General features: G+C 34.8%; 1 protein-coding gene across 1 annotated transcript in view; it reads right to left on the bottom strand.

The window, feature by feature from the left end:
* Positions 1–20749, bottom strand: part of LOC128872665 (ras-related and estrogen-regulated growth inhibitor) — a 24291-nt gene extending 3542 nt beyond the window's left edge. Inside the window, exons 1-2 of the mRNA XM_054115595.1 lie at positions 20351–20749; positions 10315–10428 (exon numbers count right to left, since the gene is read on the bottom strand). Of these exons, the coding sequence (XP_053971570.1) occupies positions 10315–10411 (97 nt within the window). The 5' untranslated portion in view covers positions 10412–10428; positions 20351–20749. The remainder of the gene's footprint in view (positions 1–10314; positions 10429–20350) is intronic.
* Positions 20750–21332: the final 583 nt, after the last annotated feature.

Raw genomic sequence — 21332 nt, 5'->3', positions numbered from 1 at the left:
CTATGCACACTTCTAAACAACATTTTTTCATAAATATATATTAATTAGAGAAATATTACACTGTACTCAATTTTTCAAGTTGATGCATAGCAGTAAATTTTGTCTTTAGTTGAGTACTACCCCAGTTTCATTCTTGACAGATAGCATTATTTATTTAATTAAATTTTGTGGAAGTAGTTTTATAACTTTTTCAATGATACTTTGTACTTATAACATTTTTCACCCTGCTTTTGTAAGAAGTAATCGCCATAAATTTTATAGAATTCCTTATTTGCAGTAGGATAGTAGTTTTACGTGAAAGTCATGTAATAAAATTACTTTTAATAAATAACGTAGAAAACATTCAACTAAAAAAACAAACTATATAAATTAAATAAAAATTGGTAAAACATAAATTCACTTTTTCCAACAACAGTCTTACATTATAAAAATTTGTTGTTCGCTTCGTTCTCCCTTTGGAAATTTTCTTACTTTGATTGTAATAAAATTTTGACTGTTACTACGAGACTACTCTTAAAATCATGTTTTAAATTACATTAAAGAGAAATTCTCGGGCTCTCATCGCAACTGTTAGTTTATTAAGTAAGTAATGATAAAGAATGAAAAACGTTGTGACTCAGTATAGTATTGATACAGTTTCCACCCAAGTATAAGACCGTCTAATGAAAGTTTCCAGTTATTTTTATTTTTGTTTTGACTTTTTCACGATCGCTGAAAATCAATTTTCACCCAATATTTTGAAAACGAACGCGATCTTACCCGAGACGGTGCGCGTTTCGACAAATCTCGATTCGATCGAGAGAAACGAGAGCTATAGCCTAGTGACCCGCTTCGAGGTATACCACACTATTTTTACCTCGAACTCGAACCTGCCACGGCGCCATAAAATCTTGCACGAGCGTTAAACGTTACCATGGTGTGTTTCATCTCAAATTTAATGAAAAGTGACCCGTTTTACAAACTTCCTCGAGGAAATTTCTTCAATCACAATTACAACATTTCATTGAATTATGCTACGAGATGTCAATTGATATTATGAAAATAATGTATTTCGTTTCAAAAATAGTCAAACAAACATTTTTATTTTAACGTTTCGATCAGGATTTCATCAGAAAATCAGAATTTATAATGAAAGCTACAGAAATAGTACAAAATATATATTTTAAAAAATATTATACAATTATAATGAAAAACTTAATAAAAACCTTTCTCAAGGGGATCAAATGATTGAAACGTTAAAACATATTTGATGTTTAGGTAAACATATACAATTCATATAATTCATATATATGTATATATGTATATTGGTTTAACGTCAAAGAATGTGTTATCATTCATTCTTTACTTTTTTTCGAGTTCTTGGTTTTCGTTCTCCTCTTCAAATTCTGGTATACTCTGTTTCCTACAATCAAATTCTTCTGCACATTTATCGTATTAACTACATTCTTCTTTTAATGTATAAATTTCCACGAATTATGTTATATTTTTGGTTTGTATAGAATCTATTCCCTGAAGTGGATCTGTAAACTGAACCGAAATGTATTGCAACTAAAGTAAAATATTTTTAAACTAAACAATAAATTCTTCCAGATTCTTTTCTATACCAGCACTAATATAATCCATTTCCAGCACAATAAACATCTATATTTATCATATTGTAACCATGGTTAAGGATTCAAGGAAAAGAATTCTGGACGGACAAAGGTTTATTGTGAGGAACATGGTTATACAGAGGATTGGGAATGGATAATTGTAACAGGAATTCAGAATGAACGGAATGATATAAAAGAGCATAATACAATTTCTCATTTTACAATATTTTACAATTTTCAATCTTTGAAATAGAAGAATCATTCTGTACCCTCCCGCTCGTAATTGGCGTCCAGGTATTATCGCCGAACTCTCCAAAAACGCACGGGCGTCTAGGAATAACCTCCCTCTAGCTCTAACTGGGATGTCCACGAGTAGCTCTGTTCTCTCCTACTCAACAGGCGTCCAGGTATTATTGCCGAACTCTCCTTGTCGAGCAGGCGACCAGGAACATACTCCCGTCCTCTCCTTTCTCCAGCAGGCGTCCAGGTATTATCGCCGAACTCTCCTACCGGAGTCCCTAAGCCGAGTTCTGAGAGCGGCCGATGATGGTCTGACCTCGTCCTCTCTCCCGGAATGGCAAATAGGCCGAATGCCTCTACGAGCCCTCAATTTATATCGCATGGTTGCTAACCGCGGCCGCGGTTGTCAACAGTCGCGTCGTTAGGCGAGAAGGTTGCGAGTTCGCGGTCCGCGCCTCGCGTCTCGCACCGCGCAGCGGCCTCCCTCCTATGTTCTAGAAGTTTCGTACGCTCGCTTTTCGTATTTCTTGAATTTCGTATGCTACAATATTATATATAAAATAATTTTTTGGAAAATAAATTTAACCGACTTCAAAAAAGGTACAGTGAGAAGTATGAAATAACTTCTAGTTAATTTATATGAATACGCACTAGCTCTAGATATAATTGCTTAAATGTATAGGAAAATGCAGTGAAAAGTATGAAATAATTTCTAGTTAATGTATATAAATACGCACTAGCAGTAGATATAATTGCTTAAAAGTATGGCAAAATGCAATGAAAAGTGTGAAATAATTTCTATTTAAACTGCATTGTTATTCACCATCGTTTGATGAATTTGGTTAAATTATTAAATACATCATGTTAAATGCAATGCACCTTTTTCCGAGGCGGCGCAAAATTTAAAATTAAGTATATTCCAAATTGCCAAACTTGGTTTAACTTTCTGTCGAAGAATAGAAACAACTATTCAATATCGCCGTCCCCACCAAATACTATCCCAAAGCTATTCATACAGTATTTCCATGGGGAGAGTTTATACATTAGCAGTAATCAATATTGCCGCCCCTCTCCTCCAAAAAAGCCCCAAATCTACTCAAACTATATTTCCGTGTACATACTATATACATTAAATATTAATTCCATATAGACAATAAACATGTATACATTGACAGCATTCAATATTGCTGCCTCTACCAAAAGCTAACCCAAACTGGAATTAAAAATTTTTTATATCTGCGCCGCCTCTGAAAAAGGTGCATTGCATTTAATATGATGTATTTAATAATTTAACCAAATTCGTCAAACGATGGTGAATAACAATGCAGTTTAAATAGAAATTATTTCACACTTTCCACTGCATTTTCTCATACTTTGAAGCAATTATATCTAGAGCTAGTGCGTATTCATATAAATTAACTAGAAATTATTTCATACTTTTCACTGTACCTTTTTTTGAAGTCGGTTAAATTTATTTTCCAAAAAATTATTTTATTTCACTCTTTTTAGTGGCAATCTATAACCAATAGGTTTCATGCAATAACAATAGTTATAACAATAGTTATGAGCAATATACAGGATGACCCAAAAATGTTGGAGGTCCTTGAAAAGGGTTGTTCCGCGGGGGGTGGGGGGTTGAAACAATTTTTCTTTAGCGAAAATGTTGCCCGAGGCTTCGTTAAGGAGGTATTCCAGAAACAGAAACTCCCGACCAATCAGAGCGCGAGTATGCCGGAGGAGCGCCTGCGGAATCTATGCTACCGCAGGCGTTCCACCGACATACTCGTGCTCTGATTGGTCGGGGGTTTCTGTCAATATCTCCTTAACGAAGCCTCGAATAACATTTTTGTTAAGAAAAAATTGTTTCAAATCCCCCCCCCCCCCCCCCGAAACACCCCATTCAAGGACATCCAACATTTTTTGGACACCCTGTAGAATTGCAAATGGGATTATCAGGAATACATGTGAAACTACATGTGAAAGGATTGATTGCGTTTGGTAAATTCCTTGTCGAGCTACACGAGAGCATAGCAATTTTGCACCAACAATGATTTTAAACAATGAAAGTGTCAATAAATTTTTGCAAATGGGAACATCACGAATTCATCTATTACGAAATGGGGAAAGTTCCATCGCGCTCGGTAATTTCCTCACCGAGTTACATCATATAATAGGAATTTTGCGATAACAACAGTTATAAACAATACAGAAATTCATAAATTTTTGCATCCGTGATCATTGCGAAAACCTCTCCGGCAGCAAATGTAAGGGGTTTCATCAATTTCATCGATTTCATCGATCAGGCCAAACATACGTGAAATAGTACGCTTTTTGCGATAAAAAGTGATATAAAGTGGTAAAAAACAAAATAAGAACAAATGTTTTGTTATGGGACCAAATGGCAAATGCTCTTCCAGATGCAAGAAGTTTCAATCTGATTGGTCTATCCGTCTCGAAGTAAGAGGCAAGACAAAATTTTTCTGTTTTAAAAAAGAAACGGGTAGAAAATGACAAATCACAAAGTGTTTCTTTTACGCGGCCAACCGGAAAAAATATTCGACAAGATGCAAGAGGTTTCACTCCGATTCATCAAGCCAACTCGACGTAATTGGCAAGCATACCTAAAAATCACGGTTTTTTGGTAAAAAAAGACGGGTAAAAAATGACAAATCGCAAAAAGTTTTGATAGGAGGATCACCGAGGGAACATGCTCTACAAGGTGCAACAGGTTTCATTCTGATTAGTTAAGCCATCTCGGCGTAATCGGTGAACATACAAAAAAAAAAAAATGTCGAATTGAGTAACCTCCTCCTTTTCGAAGTCGGTTAAAAATATATTTATTGTATCAGAAACTTTTCGTCTGCGTATTGTCTCTTCTATATAATATATTGTTTTCGTACTGTTGAAATTACCAAAAATAATTCTGACTTTTATTAATCGTTAATATAAACTGAAGAATCATCGCCTTTCGCAAAGTGCGAATCGTTGGCTCCGTGGTGAGGTTTAGTTGATGACCGACAGGACCACCTGAACACTTCACAAGAAACAAATTTATCGCCAATTGGTGTATTTACGTTGAAATCTTTCGAGCAACATCATTTGGACGCTTTCCTTCGCGTGGCTCATTAAAAGTTTGTGGGTTTCGTGCCAATTTCCGCCGCTGATTAATTCGAACGCTCGAATCGATTTTATTTCTTTTCTTTCGACTACAGGGAACGGAGTCGGCCGCTTTTTGTTTGAATAACGAACGATAAATAATGCATGGAATAACTGGTTATTTGAAATAAGCTGGTATTTTTTCGTATCGGACAATAATTCAACTCGAATAGTATTTTATTTTAACGATCCAAATAATGATTAATACAAATAACGAAATGTACATGTAAATACTCTGAAACTAAATATTCTCTACTCTATTTTCCAAAATAGAACAAATACAGTAATCTTTAGAATATCAACAATTAAAAACTGTCTTAAATGATTAATACAAATACATTTTCAATAATTACTAATCATTTTACACCTGTAAGTTTAAATCCTTTGTGTTTACTATGCGGCACGAACCACCAAATTCAAATATGTTTTAACAAGTAATAATAACAAGTTAATCATTTATGATCCGCTTTCACGGTTTTGTTATATATAACGTTGTACTTGTTTAAAAAACCTAATTTATAAATTTAATCCAACATAACAATTGAACATTCATTTTTCAGTGTTCTAGTTCGATTATTTCACTTGTAGAGACTAATTTCAAATAACTATTTAAAAAGTATCTTTGTTAGTAAAATGACAAAAAATTATTTGAGAAATTAATTATATATTACATGATGCGATTAATTACGAGAAACGATATTCAAAAACTACACTCAAGAACCACGCTAAGTACGGAGAAAGACGTTACGCCTATAACGCGAAACGCACATAAACGATCTTGCCTCTTCTATTCGCAGAAAATTGACGCTATAGTCTCTTATAAGACGTGATCCAAGAAAATTTTGAAATAAAACTGTATAAATAGTGTACACACACCTTGCAGTCAGTGCGGGACGTACAGCTGTCGGGGTCCGAGCAATTATTTATTCATCTATGCCTTACACGTGCTATTACCGAAAATACACACCGTTGGCTTCTGTAAGGATCTAACCACCTTTCGCACACACCTATCTCTTTATTGTTCCTTATCTCGTAACGTGTGTTTTTGCGTTTCAATTAACTCTGTTGCTGTACTATTATTTGAAAAAAGAAACATGTTTTCTTATTAATGATTATGATAGTAACAAAGAGCCATAATGATAGTAACTGTCGAGAGTATTGTTTAAATTTGAATCGGCCTTACAAGGACTTGTTAATTATAACCAGGACTGAATTTAGTATAGAATTTTATATGAATAAATTATTTTTCTAATTTAATTCGAAAATGAGAATATGTTGGTTGGAAAATAGAACTTTTATATCTTTCATTCTCAATAGTAAATATACAAAAATATACAAGGATATACAGGGTGTCCCAAAAATGTTGGAGGTCCTTGAAAGGGGTGGTTTGGGAGGTAATTTGAAACAACTTTTTCTTTTGCAAAAATGTCGGATGGGGCTTCGTTAAGTAGATATTAATAAAAAAACCCGACCAATCAGAGCGCGCGGATACCGTTCGAGCGGCCGCGTCAATATCCTTCGATGCACGGCGAGTCACTTGTTCGCGTACGAGAGCGGCTACCTAGCGCGTAGCCATCGCTATCGCGACCGCTCCAACAGTATACGCGCACTCTGATTGGTCAGTGTTTTCCGTTAATATCTCCTCAACGAAGCCTCGGACAACAATTTCGTTAAGGAAAAAGGTGTTTCAAATCACCCCCTGAACCACCCTTTTCAAGGACCTCCAACATTTTTGGGACACCCTGTATATGAAGTAAGGTTATATTTCGTTCCGCGGAAACATCGATCGAATGATTGATGTATTCGACGTTTTTCGGGCGGTTTCGCGAGATATCGTGGCGCGCGTTGCCGTTTTGTTCGAGGCAAGCGGCGTAGAGTAGTCCTTAGTCGTCGTGCGATGTAACGGTTGCGTCAACTCTTTTTTTTATATACTTCTTCAATTGTATGTTCTAAAATATATCTTATGTTCTAATTTCTAACACGTCTCATATATTCGCCGCCCTCGATCATCCCAAATCCTACATATATAAATGCGTAAATATTTGAAATACAACAAAAAAATGCTCGTTACGATATTTAGAAGACAAAACATACTTTAATCTATGTTTGTGTTCTTCATCTGTGTATATAAAAATATGAATTTCCATAAACATCCGCAGTGTAGTCATTAGAAAGCATAGTTTATTTTGGCAACAAGATTATGGCGTCTCGCAATGCATGTATATGAAGTATTTAGAAAGCGGAAAAGGAAAAATACCATAAAAAAAATTTGTTTACCATATACATACATAAAATAAAATGCGCATGCGCAGATCATTTGATAAATTAAATAGAAATGTCCTAAGGCTTTCTATTTTCTGAAGAAACTTCTTGTTGAAGTTTAATTATTTTCTTATTCGACTATGGAGAACGGCAGCTGAATCACACAGTCACAAAATGGAAAGCCTACAAGCACGAATATAATCATATACAATTTTGTACATGGTTATGTCAAATTTATACTGTACATTATATATAATTTGTATAATCGTATATTTTGTATATACTTAAAAAAAAATATTTCTGATCATTGAGAAGATGCTTCGAGAACGATGGAAATGATTGAAAATTGAAGAAAAGTAGATATTTTGACTCTCCTCGTGTCCTATACTTGTTATAACTAATTTCGACAGTTTTTTAATTCAATATATATTGTACATGCAATATATTCCTCTTTCTTGACTAGCCTGGATTAATGGTAACCACTGATTATGTATTATGTGTTTAGCTATGTGAACTTGGCACCCGACTTTTCAAAAATTAATTTTTTTTTATAGAAAACGATAGTATTTCGTTTGTACCTTATTGTACCTCCAATAGTTTCGTTTGTACCTCGACCAATTAATAATTAAAAAAAATTCAAAAAATGGTCAGCACCCGACATCGAGATTCTTGAAATCGGTTTCTCCCGATTCTCTATACAGCAATTGTTCCGCGTAAGAGTGAAATTCGTTAATTTTCAGGATTCTTAAAATCTGTTTTTTCAAGATTCTTTAGAATCGTTTGTACCCACCGGAATCGCTTTTCTTTTCGTTTGTACCTCAATAGTTTAACATATACAGCAATTGTTGATCCGCGTATGAGTGAAGTTCGTTAATTTTCAAGATATTTAAAATTTGTTTTTTCCCGATTCTTGAGAATCGTTTGTACCCACCGGAATCGCTTTTCTTTTCGTTTGTACCTCAATAGCTTCAATTTTATAGCAACTGTTGTTCCGCATAAGAGTAAAGTTCGTTAATTTTCAAGATATTTAAAATTTGTTTTTTCCCGATTCTTGAGAATCGTTTGTACCCACTGGAATCGCTTTTCTTTTCGTTTATACGTCAACAGTTTAACTTATACAGCAATTGTTGATCCGCGTAAGAGTGAAGTTCGTTAATTTTCAAGATTTTTAAATTCTGTTTTTTCTCAATTCTTTAGAATCGTTTGTACCCGCCGAAATCGCTTTTCTTTCCGTTTGTGCCTCAACGTTACCGTTGCAGTAAAATTAAACCTTATTGCGTTACTTTGCTCGTCCAAAGTAACTTAAGCGAGAAAGAGAGGCAAGCATTTATGGCCTATCGTACAGGGTGATGGGGTCAAGCATGCGGCGAAACCTGATGGAATATATTCAGGCTTTATGTGACTACCGTGAAAAATAGAACTAGTACAATGGATCCTTATCAGAATACATTTAAACCTTATATAAATGCCTAATCAAATAATGCAAGTACTTAGAAGAATACGTGAATTCGTAGCTATTTGGAATACTGTTGTGTCTGCCATGCATCATGTTTACTTATTAATTACATTTCCGTTATAGCCTCTTTGAAAATTAATACTTAAAATTGAAAACACGTGTAAAAATAAAAGGAGAAAAGGAAAAAGAATTGAGGGACATAAAAAGCATCGTCGTATTGCGAACATAGATCTAAATTATCGAAAATAATACCAGCAATATTCATATATCATTTTGTTTAGAAAACTGAAAGAAACACGTAATTCTTTGTTGATTATTATTCAAATATTTTCAAAGTACGTATGTTGCCTTTAATAGTGTGGTATATTAATATCGAAGTGGAAACATTTTTCATCTAGACAACAAATTCGAGCAACAAATGCAAAATAAATAATATCTGAACCAGGATTCAATATTTTTTACCTATATAAAGGTAACTAAATCCCTTTATCACTACGTAAAATTATGTTTATACCAAGTAAATATGCTTAAAGATCAATCATGTGAGTAGTCATTAAAGAATTTATTACAATGTTGAATGTTTGGGCATCAGGGAGGACCTCCTTCAAAATATAAATTCTAAAATTAAATAAAAATGGAAAATGAGAAATAAAATATGAAAAATCTAACAGCAGGAACAGCTGAATTTCGGAAACCCTAATACCTAAGCATTGATGTATGATCTATGACCGCGATGTTATTGTTTTTATATTTTGGATTTAGTACAGGCAGAATAGTTTACCCTCCTTTATCACCTTTCATTATCAGTAGATTTTACAATTTTTCACTTCATATTGCAGGAATTTTAATTATTACAAAAGCAATATATCCTACCACTCGTATTGTCATACATATAAATATAGTTGTAGTGCCTTAATCTAATTCATTCACATCGATGTACAGATAAAAAGGAAGACAACAAAATTATTTAATTCATAGGAAGTATTATTACAAAAATATTTACGATAGTAAAATGATAGAATATCGTTACAAAAATTAATATATTAAATTAATGCACAATTATCCGGCGTTTTCTCTTTCTTACCGTTTTATCACTTAACATTATTTTTTTTTGTTTTTTGCATACCAATAATCATATTCGTTTGCATTGTATCATGCTCTACTACTTTGAAAAAAGATGGGACCCAGTTATTTCATGATCTGAACGATTTGATTGGCAGAAGACCGTTCAGTGAAAGTTAACGTCGAAAGTGGTTTGCTCACATTGAAACTAACGATAAAAGCTTTAAGAACAAGCTTGCTGTATGGTCAAGGATGTTGACCATTAGATTTGGATAACCAAGCCTTTCTAGTAGCTGTAGAACAGGACGAAAGAATGACATACGATTTGAATGAACTTGTGGCCAATGTCAAACCCTGAATAGCCTAGAAGAAACAGCAAATAGAAAGCAGTTCCTGAAGTAGACAACGAATATATTTCATAATAATCATTCTAAAATTTTCTGAGTGTATTTTTATGTTCAGTTTTTGGACAAATATAGCCTTCAGAAAACGCTGGATAATTATGCATCAACCTAATATACCTAATGTAAGACCTAGTACACCTACCACTTTTCCCGACTCCTGGTGCTCCGATCACAGCTACCTTCACCTCGCACAGCGAACTCTTCTTCCTCCGAATGCCTCTAATCGCATTTGACGTCATACTCCGCGCATTTGTCACTGCACAAAGCATAACAGAACAACCATGTAGCGCGATGCGATAGAATTGTCGAACAAGTGGATAACGCAGCGCGTGTGTGGTCCGCAGTTATGTTCGTGTGAATCGCAAAAATTCATCACGGCTACATCTTTCCTTGGCAGGTTTCCACGGGCAACGATAACGCCTCCAAATTTCGTATAAAACATTCGAAGCCGACACAGGTGACCCCCCCCCCCCCCCGTCACGATGCACGCGCGTTTGCCAAGGAAAACACGGGGTGGAAATCGCATTCGCGGTTAGTTAATAATACAGTCGTACGAACTAGCAACAATAACATCTATTTCACGGAACTGCGCGGTTCGAATATGCCACCGAAATTACCGATGGTCTCGTTCACCCGTTACTGATCTCGATATACCGATCACAAGGAGGAATGCTAAACAAGGATGCTACTTCGTGAATTTCTTTTTCTTAAACACTATTAATAATAGATTTTTCAAATCTTACTTATTTGTTTCTACATATTTCGAGAAGATATGTGTTTATTTTTCTAAAGAAGTAATATTAATTTATGGAAGAAATATGTGAACCAAAGTGCTTTGGTATAAATAAAAACACGCGCTCCTGATGTCTCGGATTTCTTGAACTCTTTAGTCTTATTTTGTAATAACTTCCTAGAATTCGTTTGTTTGAATTGCGGTGTAAACATTTTAAATACGACATAAAAAACTTCAAAAAAGTAAAAAAATTACGCCAAGTACATGAAAAAGTGGAGGACTTAAAGAGTAATCATAGAAAAATAGAAGATCCCCCTAAAAAAATTCAAGAAAGTAGAAAAAGAAGTGAAATCGAAATGAGCTGCCAGTACATGAAGGTGCTTTCCAGCAAAGTACAAAGGCAACACTGTAAACACAATGAAAAATTCGGTGCTTTCCAATTATGCGCAGCTAAAATGCTGTGTTCAACAGTGCAGACGTTCAGACCCTAATGACAACTCATGTAAACTGACTGCTCCGCACTTTGGTGGAATGAACAAGCTAAATAGTGTATGAACCACAAACTGAGACTGTTTAGACATTTGCCTAGATGTCCGTGGCCTGGAAGTCAAATGCTTGGCGTGACCAGGCAAAGCATTCTCAGATCATCAATACCCATACTTTCTCTCTCACAGGCTTTCAGATAATTTGTTAGTTTAAAACGCTGACAATATGAGTACATTTTCATTATTTTACATTTTAAAATAATTTTTATTCATCAAAACCATGACCTTGCCTGGCCACGCCAAGCATTTGACTTCCAGGCCACGGACATCTAGGCAAATGTCTAAACAGTCTCAGTTTGTGGTTGATACACTATTTAGCTTCTTCATTTCACCGCCAAAGTGCAGAGCAGTCAGTCTACATGAGTTGTCATTAGGGTCTGAACGTCTGCACTGTTGAACACAGCATTTTAGCTGCGCATAGTTGGAAAGCACCGAATTTTTCATTGTGTTATACAGTGTCGCCTTTGCACTTTGCTGGAAAGCACCTTTATGTACTGGCAGCTCATTTCGATTTCACTTTTTTTTCTACTTTCTTGAATTATTTTAGGGGGATCATCTATTTTTCTATGATTACTCTTTAAGTCCTCCACTTTTTCATGTACTTGCCGTAATTTTTTTACTTTTTTGAAGTTTTTTATGGGGATTTCACTTCTTCTTACAAAGCTACTTTCGATAATGAATGACTTAAAATAATAGGAAATGGGAGATCAGTTTGAATCCTTTAAGGTTTCAAAAGTACGCGGAACGCATTGCAGTAAGTCTCATTGTAAGAAATTTATTAAAGAAAAAGTGTAATCACTTTATCAGTAACATTAAAATGCAACAAGACTTTCTGTCATGTGTCGTGCGTACTTTTGAGAATTTAAAGGACTAAGTCTGACCTCTCTTTTTCTATATTATTATAATACAATAAATTATCTATTACAAATAGTGGATCTCTGTTCATTTTCTCATTATTTAAATTTGTTACAAGACTTTCTGCCATGCGTTCTGTGAACGTATGAACTGTATTCTAATACAATAAATTGTGCGTTAGAAATAGTTGATCTCTTTATTCATTTCTTATTTCTTCTTTAATAAATTTCTTGCAATGAGACTACCTGCAATGCGTTCCGGGTACTTTTGAAACCTTAAAGGATTCAAACTGATCTCTCATTTTTTATATTATTGTATCACTTTATCAGTAACATTTAAATATCTGGGAACAAGACTTTCTGTCGTGTAGCGTGCGTACTTTTGAGGATTTAAAGAACTAAATCTGATCTCTCTTTTTCTATATTATTGTAATACAATAAATTATGTGTTACAAATAGTGGATCTCTGTTCATTTTCTCATTTTCTCATTATTTAACTTTCTTGCAACAAAACTTTCTGCCATGCATTGTGTATACTTTTGAAAATTCTAAGGACTGAAACTGACATTGCAATACGATAAATTGTGCGTTACAAATAGTGGATTTCTTTTTTCATTTCTCGCTTTATCTTTAACATTCGAATTTCTTGCAACAAGACTCTGCCACGCGTTCTGCGTACTTCTGAAATTTATTCGAATACAATAAATTATGCGTTACGAATAGTTGATTTCTTTTTTTCATTTCTCGCTTCATCTTTAACATTTAAATTTCTTGCAGTGAAACATCCTGCCATGCGTTCTGTATACTTTTGATAACTTAAAGAACTGAAGCTGGTCTCTTTCCTATATCTGGCTTCAGACACATTATGTATATTGTAGACTCTACGCTTACTATAATAAAAGACAAATGTATTTTTATTTTAAGCTCTACATTAATTTGCAAGTAAAATAAGGTTTGTATGTGTTATTTACAAATAAAATTAATGTCATATGAATAACGCACAATTTATTATATTACAATACCAGATTCAGTCCCTTAAGTTTTCAAAAGCACACAGAACGCAAGGCAGAAAGTCTTGTTGTAACAAACTTAAATGTTAATAAATAAAGTGGGAAAATGTACAAAGAGATCCACTATTGATATCGCACAATTTATTGTATTATAACTCCAGTTTCAGTCCTTTAAGTTTTCAAAAGTACGCACAATGCATGTCAGAAAGTCTTGTTGCAAGAAACCAAATGTCACAAATCCAAACTGACAGTTACAGATTAGAAATGAACGAGCGGCATGAGTGACAGCCATATTACAATTCCGACCGACGAGCCTTGCCGACTGATTCCGAGAGTCGACGAATCGACGAATGGCCTAAGCTCCTATTGGCTAAGTGTTGACGAAAAGAACAAGAATCAGAATCAGAATCAGAATCAGAAGAAAAATCTACAATTTCTGACCGATTCATGCCATGATATTATGATATCTCAGTTGTACACAGACCGATTTTATTGATTTTCGTTTTATTAGAAACCTTATATGCGATTTACATTAGAAAAATACCTTTAGATTTAGAAAATACAGCAGGCGTGACGAGATATTCATGACAGAAGTTTTGGGTTAGGTTGGAATCGCGTTTTCTCGAGTAAAAGATACGCGGTAGCGCCAGCGCCAGGCATGTACAGGGAGGCTATTTTTTCATGTACTTGGCGTCGAGACGCTACCGCGTCTCTAGATATCATCGTGAAATTTAGTAAATGGATCTGTATTTTAATAATTTCAGACTTGATAAAAAAAACTGTATTTTTCTCCTTTTTGCCAAAATAAGAATGTCTAGTGTGGTTTATGAATCGTGACGTATAACATTCGTTCTGTATGACGATGTTAATTATTTATTAGTGTTTCATTCTACATACCTAATTAGCTTTTACTAAAAATAATCGTAAATGGTTTCTTTATTATTTCTATATTAGTTATTTTATAAATGCTTAATGGTCATTATTATATTGCAGGTGATTTATAGTCAATATTCGGCCAAGTATTTTGGTTTAAGGCATTTTTTCAGTTAGAAAATAACTAGCATTTTGAGTTAAAACAATACTAAATAATAAAAGTAGGAACTACATTTACTAGCAAAAAAGGTATTTAAAGTAAACATTCAAAATATAGAATAATTAAAAGTGAATATTTTTTCAAAAGCTACACTTAAATACTAGTTTTAACATTATTTTAAAGAAATCCATTGAAATTTTTTATTTCCGATGATCCAGTTTTGTGTAGCATTGCTCGCCACAAAACCATATCTTTTTGGTAAAACGTATCTTCTCTAGTAAATCGTTCATCTCCAAGAAATTTTTAATCTTTGAATGAAAATTCTTGTGTTACATCTCCAAACATATTGTTGTGCCCTGACACACGAATATTGCAACATACGATCGACCATCACTAATCGGGTAACGACCCGCATATGCCCGGTTAAGAATGTCCTAGCAGCATGACCATATATGGTCATGCCCGATTGCCAACGAAGGCCATAAAAACGATAACACTTTGTAAAAAGAGGAACCGAGAACATTTTGAATAAAGTCATTGTTGAGAGTACATCGCTGGAGTTACGATCCTTCACCCGTGTGAAGCTGGCCCTACCTATATGAAAAACTCAATATTTTCTTTTTGCATACGTGTGCTCATCGTTTGCTCACGTTTGCTCAAGTGAAATTTTCGTTTGCCCGTCTTTAGTTCAAAAGATACAGGCGATTCAAATTAGGTGGGGCCAACTTCACACTAGCCCCACCTTTTTGAAAAACTCAAATTTTTCTTTTTGATTTTGTTTTGTCATCGTTTGCTCACGTTTGCTCAAGTGGAATTTTCGTTTGCAAAAGAAAAACGTATGCAAAAAGAAAATTTTGAGTTTTTCATATAGGTGGGGCCAGCTTCACACTGGCCGATCCTTCGACTCATCGTCGAACACCGGTGAATTCCAATTCTTTAAACGCTCCGAAACCCACGATATCCCAAAATCCTTTAAAAACCGACGGAGGGCACAACAATATATATCTTTCGAATTGAGAAACACTAATTACAAAATGTATGAATCGAGCATAAAAAAAAATTCATGAATCAGTGCCTCCCTTCGAAGTACTCCTAACCTCGTAAAAGTACAATCGACGTTCGAAATGAAAACGGGACCATCTGGGACGATCTCCGGAGGCATTCGCCTCGTGTTCCCTTTCGAACGAAAGTTTAAATACACCGCACTCCTCTTCCATGGACCGCGGGAGGTCGAAGAGGGGAATGGAAGCGGTGAAACGCGGAGAAAGAGCGGGATAGAGGTGCGCGCGAGTCCTCGATGAAGAGAGATAGAACGACGCGATGGGTACATTAATAGAACAGTCGCACATGTTCCGTGGAATCCGTGGAATTTACTCCGGCGTCTAACAATGTACCGCCGCGGTACGTAAGTCGCGTCACGGGTGAACAAGCTCGTCGATCGGAGGCGAACCTGTTATGGTTGCGCACGATCCAACCGAATTATCCTATATTTCCAGTTGCCACTTGTTTAAATACATTTTATAAATAAAACGTTTTGGAAGATCTTAATCAGCAGGTGTATATCGAGACTTTGGGTATCACTGGGTCATACTTGACCCAGGTTTCTTGATTTGAAAACAAATGACCAGAGTGCCCAACATCTATGGGTATTTCTTTGATTGAAGCTATAGACAATTTAGTGATTTATCATCACTGGGTCATACTGGACCCAGGTTTCTTTGTTCAACAACAAATGACCAGAGTATCCAACATCTGTAGACATTTCTTTGACTGAAATTATAGGCAATTTGGTCATTTATAATCACTAGGTCATGTTTGAGCCAAGAGAAGAGTTTCCTTTTAAAATACAGGGTGTCCCAAAAGTCGGGGAGGAGCCGGAAATGGGGGGTAGCTGAGACGATTCTGAACAATAATTCCCTTTGCAAAAATGTCGGATGGGGCTCCGTTAAGGAGATATTGAGAGGAAACCCCGACCAATCAGAGCGCGCGTAGACCGTTGGAGCGGCCGCGGTAGCGAAGGCTACGCGCTGGGGGCCGCGCTTGTACGCGAACAAGTGACTCGACGTGCATCGAAGGACATTGACGCTGCCGCCTAGCGCAGAACATTCATAGAAATTTCCGTAGATTCCTTTTTTCGACAAAAATATTAGACAGGAGAAAGTTTCTTTCTTTAAAAATAAATAATCGTAATTTTAATGTAGAGACGTGGTAGCGTCTCGGCGCCAAGTACATGAAAAATTATCCGTCACCGCGAATATATGGCGTTGGAGCTACCACGTATCTTTTACAGGAGAGATGGTCCATTCCAACCTAACCTAAAACTTCTTTCATAAATATCTCAACACGACTGCAATATTTTCTAAATTTAAAGGCATTTTTCTAATGTAAACCGCATATAAGCTTTCGAATAAAGCAAAAATCAATAAAATCGGTCTATGTACAACTGAGATATCGTAATATCATGTCATGAATCTGTCAGAAACGGTATTTTTCGTATGATTTTCCCGTCGTCAACCCTTAGCTAATAGGAGCTAAGCAAAAACCGAGTGTCGTTCGTCGACTCTCGGAATCATTCGGTTCGGCATGGCTTGGCGGCCATCGAGCGTCGAGAGTCCAAACAGATGTCATCATTCATAACCTGCCAAGTGTCACAAGTTTTTACACTATTGCATTATTAATTATATTTATATCAGCAAAATGTTTTCAATTTAGACTTTTTATGTAGGGTTTAATAACAAATTGCAGCCAGTGTTGTAAAGTGTTGATCAATCTTGACTACAAGGTAAGTTGTCAAAATCTGAATTGCGAGATACCTTTATTCATACAGAATAGACCCATATCACTAAAGTGTTTTTAATTTAGACTTTTTATGTAGAGCTTATAGAAATGGAGTCATTTTCTCATTTCATCATTAACATTAAAATTTCTTGCAGGAAGAAAAAAAATTGCAGGTATATACTATTATTTATAAATTGAACGAATAAGTGTTTATATTTAATAAATTATATGAAATATATATATTCGCTTTTGTTATCCCCTCTCCCTTTATTTTACTCTATTCAATTAAAGAAACAAATAATAATTTAGACTTCTGATGTAGAGTTTACAGAAACATCAATTTTATTTTTATAAATTTAAAATAGATTCTATATATTTAATGATTTGTAAAAAGAAGTGAGATCCGATAAAAAACTTCAAAAACGTAAAAAAATTACGCCAAGTACATGAAAAGGACTCAAGGAGTTATCATTGAAAAATAGAAAATCCCCATAAAAAACTACAAGAAAATAGAAAAAGATGTGAAATCGAAATAAGCTGCCAGATGATTCGCCTAGATTTCCGCGGCCTGGAAGTCAAATGCTTGGCGTGGCCAGACAAGGCCAAAGTGTTTAAATAAGAATTATTTTAAAACGGAAAAGAATGAAAGTGTACTCATAATATTGTCAGAGTTTTAAATTGACAAATTATCTGAAAGTCTGTGAGAGAGAAAGTATGGCTATTGATGATCTAAGAATGCCTTGCCTGGCCACGCCAAGCATTTGACTGCCAGGCTGCGGAAATCTAGGCAAATCATCTGTGAGCTTATTTCGATTTCACATCTTTTTCTATTTTCTTGTAGTTTTTTATGGGGATCTTCTATTTTTCAATGATAACTCCTTGAATCATCCACTTTTTCATGTACTTGGCGTAATTTTTTTACTTTTTTGAAGTTTTTTATCGGATCGTCTTTTACTTCAGATATTCATCTGACTGAAGTTTTAGATAAATTACTGATTTATTATTATTATTAAGAGTTCATTCATTTGAAAACAAACAATCAGTTTTGTTTATAATTGAATAAATTTTCTTCTATCAGATCAAATATGATCCAGTGTTGATAGTTAAAGGTTAAGAGAATCCGATTACGTGCCATAAAGTAGAGAAGCCAGATATCATTCGAAAGGTCTTCCTTCAAAGTTGTACCTTTTTGAGGTTTCAATCCCTTCGATCCCACTAATAATTTTCTGTTACAACTTCGTCAACGCGTATATACGTACAAGCACAAAATAATGTATATTTTAAAGAAGTCTACTTTGACGTGATTCTATAATAATGTTTCTCTTGAAAAGGAATTATTTAAGATAAATTTGTAAAGAAATTCTGCAAAAAAATATTAAACGGAAAATTTTCAGTCTTGTCGGTTACTGGTGTATTTCACTGACAGCTAGTAATATTTCAACGTTTCAATTTCTGGTTAGAAAACTACTCTAGAATTTGAGAAGAATATTCAATCTATATTTTTGAAATGTTTAATTTCAAATAATGATTTTTCATTTTGGATAATTGAATTAATTTTTAATCCGAATGATTCATTTTGTGCTTCTACGTTTGTAACCATACTATATGTTTTTTGTCTGATGTATAGTTTTTGTTCTACTTATAGATTGAATATTTTTGTCAAATTCTGAAGATGATCCCGAGCCAGAAACCGAAAACATTTAAATGTCAGCTTGTTAAGACCTTCGGAAACATTGTATTTCATTTCAAATACAGACAGTCGGGCCATTTAAATGTTTATATTTTGTATATCGCAAAATAAAACGAATATGTTTCTTTATTAACCCCTTCGTTCCCACCGTATCGTTTTTTTATACATATTACTTTCAAACATTTAAAATAGTTTTCATAATAGCGACAGAGGGTACATTAGAAACAGTTCTTTAATTGAATGCCGCGTTTTTTGCTCATTTTCAAAATACTATTTGACATGTTCACCTTTTCATAAATAGAATAAAAATAAAAATTTAATCTGTTTTCCTTTCATGGAAATTATTCATTAAAAAATTTCTTTTTATTTTATTATATTTGTGGCAAAACACACTGGTGTACATTTAGCAACATAAAAAATGTTTCCTTCATTTAGATGCGGGCATGGAAGAGGTGACCACTTAACTACCTCGCCAGAGTTAACTAGTGCAATATAGTTGAGATAAACGAGTGAAACTAAGTTTGGTGCCTAAAATAATAAAACGTGAAATAGAAAGGTGAACATAAAATTTAGAATAGTAATTCATAAGCCTCTACTACAGAATGTGATTGATCGAGAATCGACTAGAAACTGTAGAGTATGTCACTTATTAGCATTAGGTTTATGGAGCACGGTTATTTTGATTCCGAATTTTACAAGAAAAGTTACAAAACCCATTTACATTTTTTTTTCGCTAATTGCTTATGTTGATTTTTTATCATATATACAAATTCATTTTTGTCTAAATTTCTAATTATTTCTAGTAAATAGACTTCACTTATGAAAGCATTGCGTCAGTAATAGAAATCTGATAAGCAGACTACGAATGTTTATGCATGTATTATAAATGTAAAGATACAATAATGTACAAGTATGTAAACAAATGCATAAATATATGAAGTATAAAAAATAAAATACACGTTACAACATTCAGAAGACAGAACATACTTTAATTTAAGTTTCTGTTTTTCATTTATGCACATTTATATTTTTACAAATTCAAGTGAGAATTAAGATATAATAAAAATATGTCTTATTTTCTAAACAGTGTAACATGTATCTTGTTATTAATGTTTCATATATTTTTGCATTCATGGACATCCTTTTACATTTGTCCATATTTTCACTTGCCATAAATGCATGAACATTCGCAGTCTACCGATAAGAAACCTCCATAATCCTAATGTTAATTAATTCACGAACTTCCAAGTAACTAAGAAATGAATTAAATGAATCTTGAATATTGAAATAAAATTCCCATAACGAACCGTTAAATATACTTTCGCCCCTATCTTGGGATATTCAAAAACCAAAATTAAAAAAATCTACCGCTTTTTAGACCATCCACTAAAAAAATTCGAGACAGAAAACTAGCGAAGCACGTTACAGAAGAAAATATTCCAAAGAAGAATAAGTTACTCTATCGATCATCCTCCGAGTGCGTTTTCCGATACCTTCGCCTATTAAAAACTCCGTTATTTTTATTTCACACTCACCAGTCTCCTAGAACACACCCGATGCTGCTCCACCATTCCCTGTCGGCACTTTCTATCAGCTCGTGGGAAAAGCGAACATCGCGGACCCTCGATTGTTCTCAATTAAAACGATGGAATCCCTGTTTGTGAATTTACATCGTAGAGCGGCTCCGTTCGCTGTTGTCCTTTCGGAATTTTCCCTCCTCGGATGACGATATCGCACGACGTTAGAAATTAATCGCGCGAAACGAAGCGGAAACGGATCGATATCGGTTGATCCACGGCAGGCAACCGAGCAGTCTTGAGAACGATCGGGTTTCGCGTGTGTCGAGGCGCGTCACGTGCTACCCAGAGATCTCGCGGTTCCGTTGCGTGGTCCGACGCGCTTCTTGGTCTCGGCGCGACTGTCTTTCCCCATTCTCCTTTGGCGGCTCGCGAGCCAGAGGTTCCTTTACGATATCCACTTCCGGCACGGGAGTGCGCACGGACGAAAGTTGTGTTTCGAAAAGCTTCGTGGTTCCTTCGTGCTCGTTAAAGCAGGCCTCTTGTTTATTACCCGATAGAACCTCTGATAGAAACGGGTGTTTGGAATAGGAAATACGCGAGGGTGGTCTGAACAATTGTGGGCATAACGATTAATCCTTTGTGGTCATATATCTGCTTTCGGACACCAAAATACTCTTATCGTTATGGACTATGTCATATACCAAATAAATTTCAGATTTATTCTGCAATCGTACGAAGACGTACGATTTTACTCTTAGCCACCAAAACGAAGAATTGTTAAGATGACATGTTTCGGATTTGGATACATTTCTTAATAATTCGATGAACCTTTACAAATCTTGTTTTAAACTTTTGGATGCCACGGGGCGATCTGCCGGCATTCCTTAATTGGCTCGTTGCATTCAAAGGGTTAAGGATACATCCTAAACGTTCAAAAAGGATTTTTGGGATTTAAAAAGATAGAAATTATTAGAAATATTAGACGTATAATAATTTT

This window comes from Hylaeus volcanicus, chromosome 2 (genome assembly GCF_026283585.1).
Source record: "Hylaeus volcanicus isolate JK05 chromosome 2, UHH_iyHylVolc1.0_haploid, whole genome shotgun sequence".
NCBI classification, from domain to species: Eukaryota; Metazoa; Arthropoda; class Insecta; order Hymenoptera; family Colletidae; genus Hylaeus; species Hylaeus volcanicus.
Note: the sequence above shows the minus strand (reverse complement) of the source record. Positions and strands in the feature narration are given on the sequence as shown.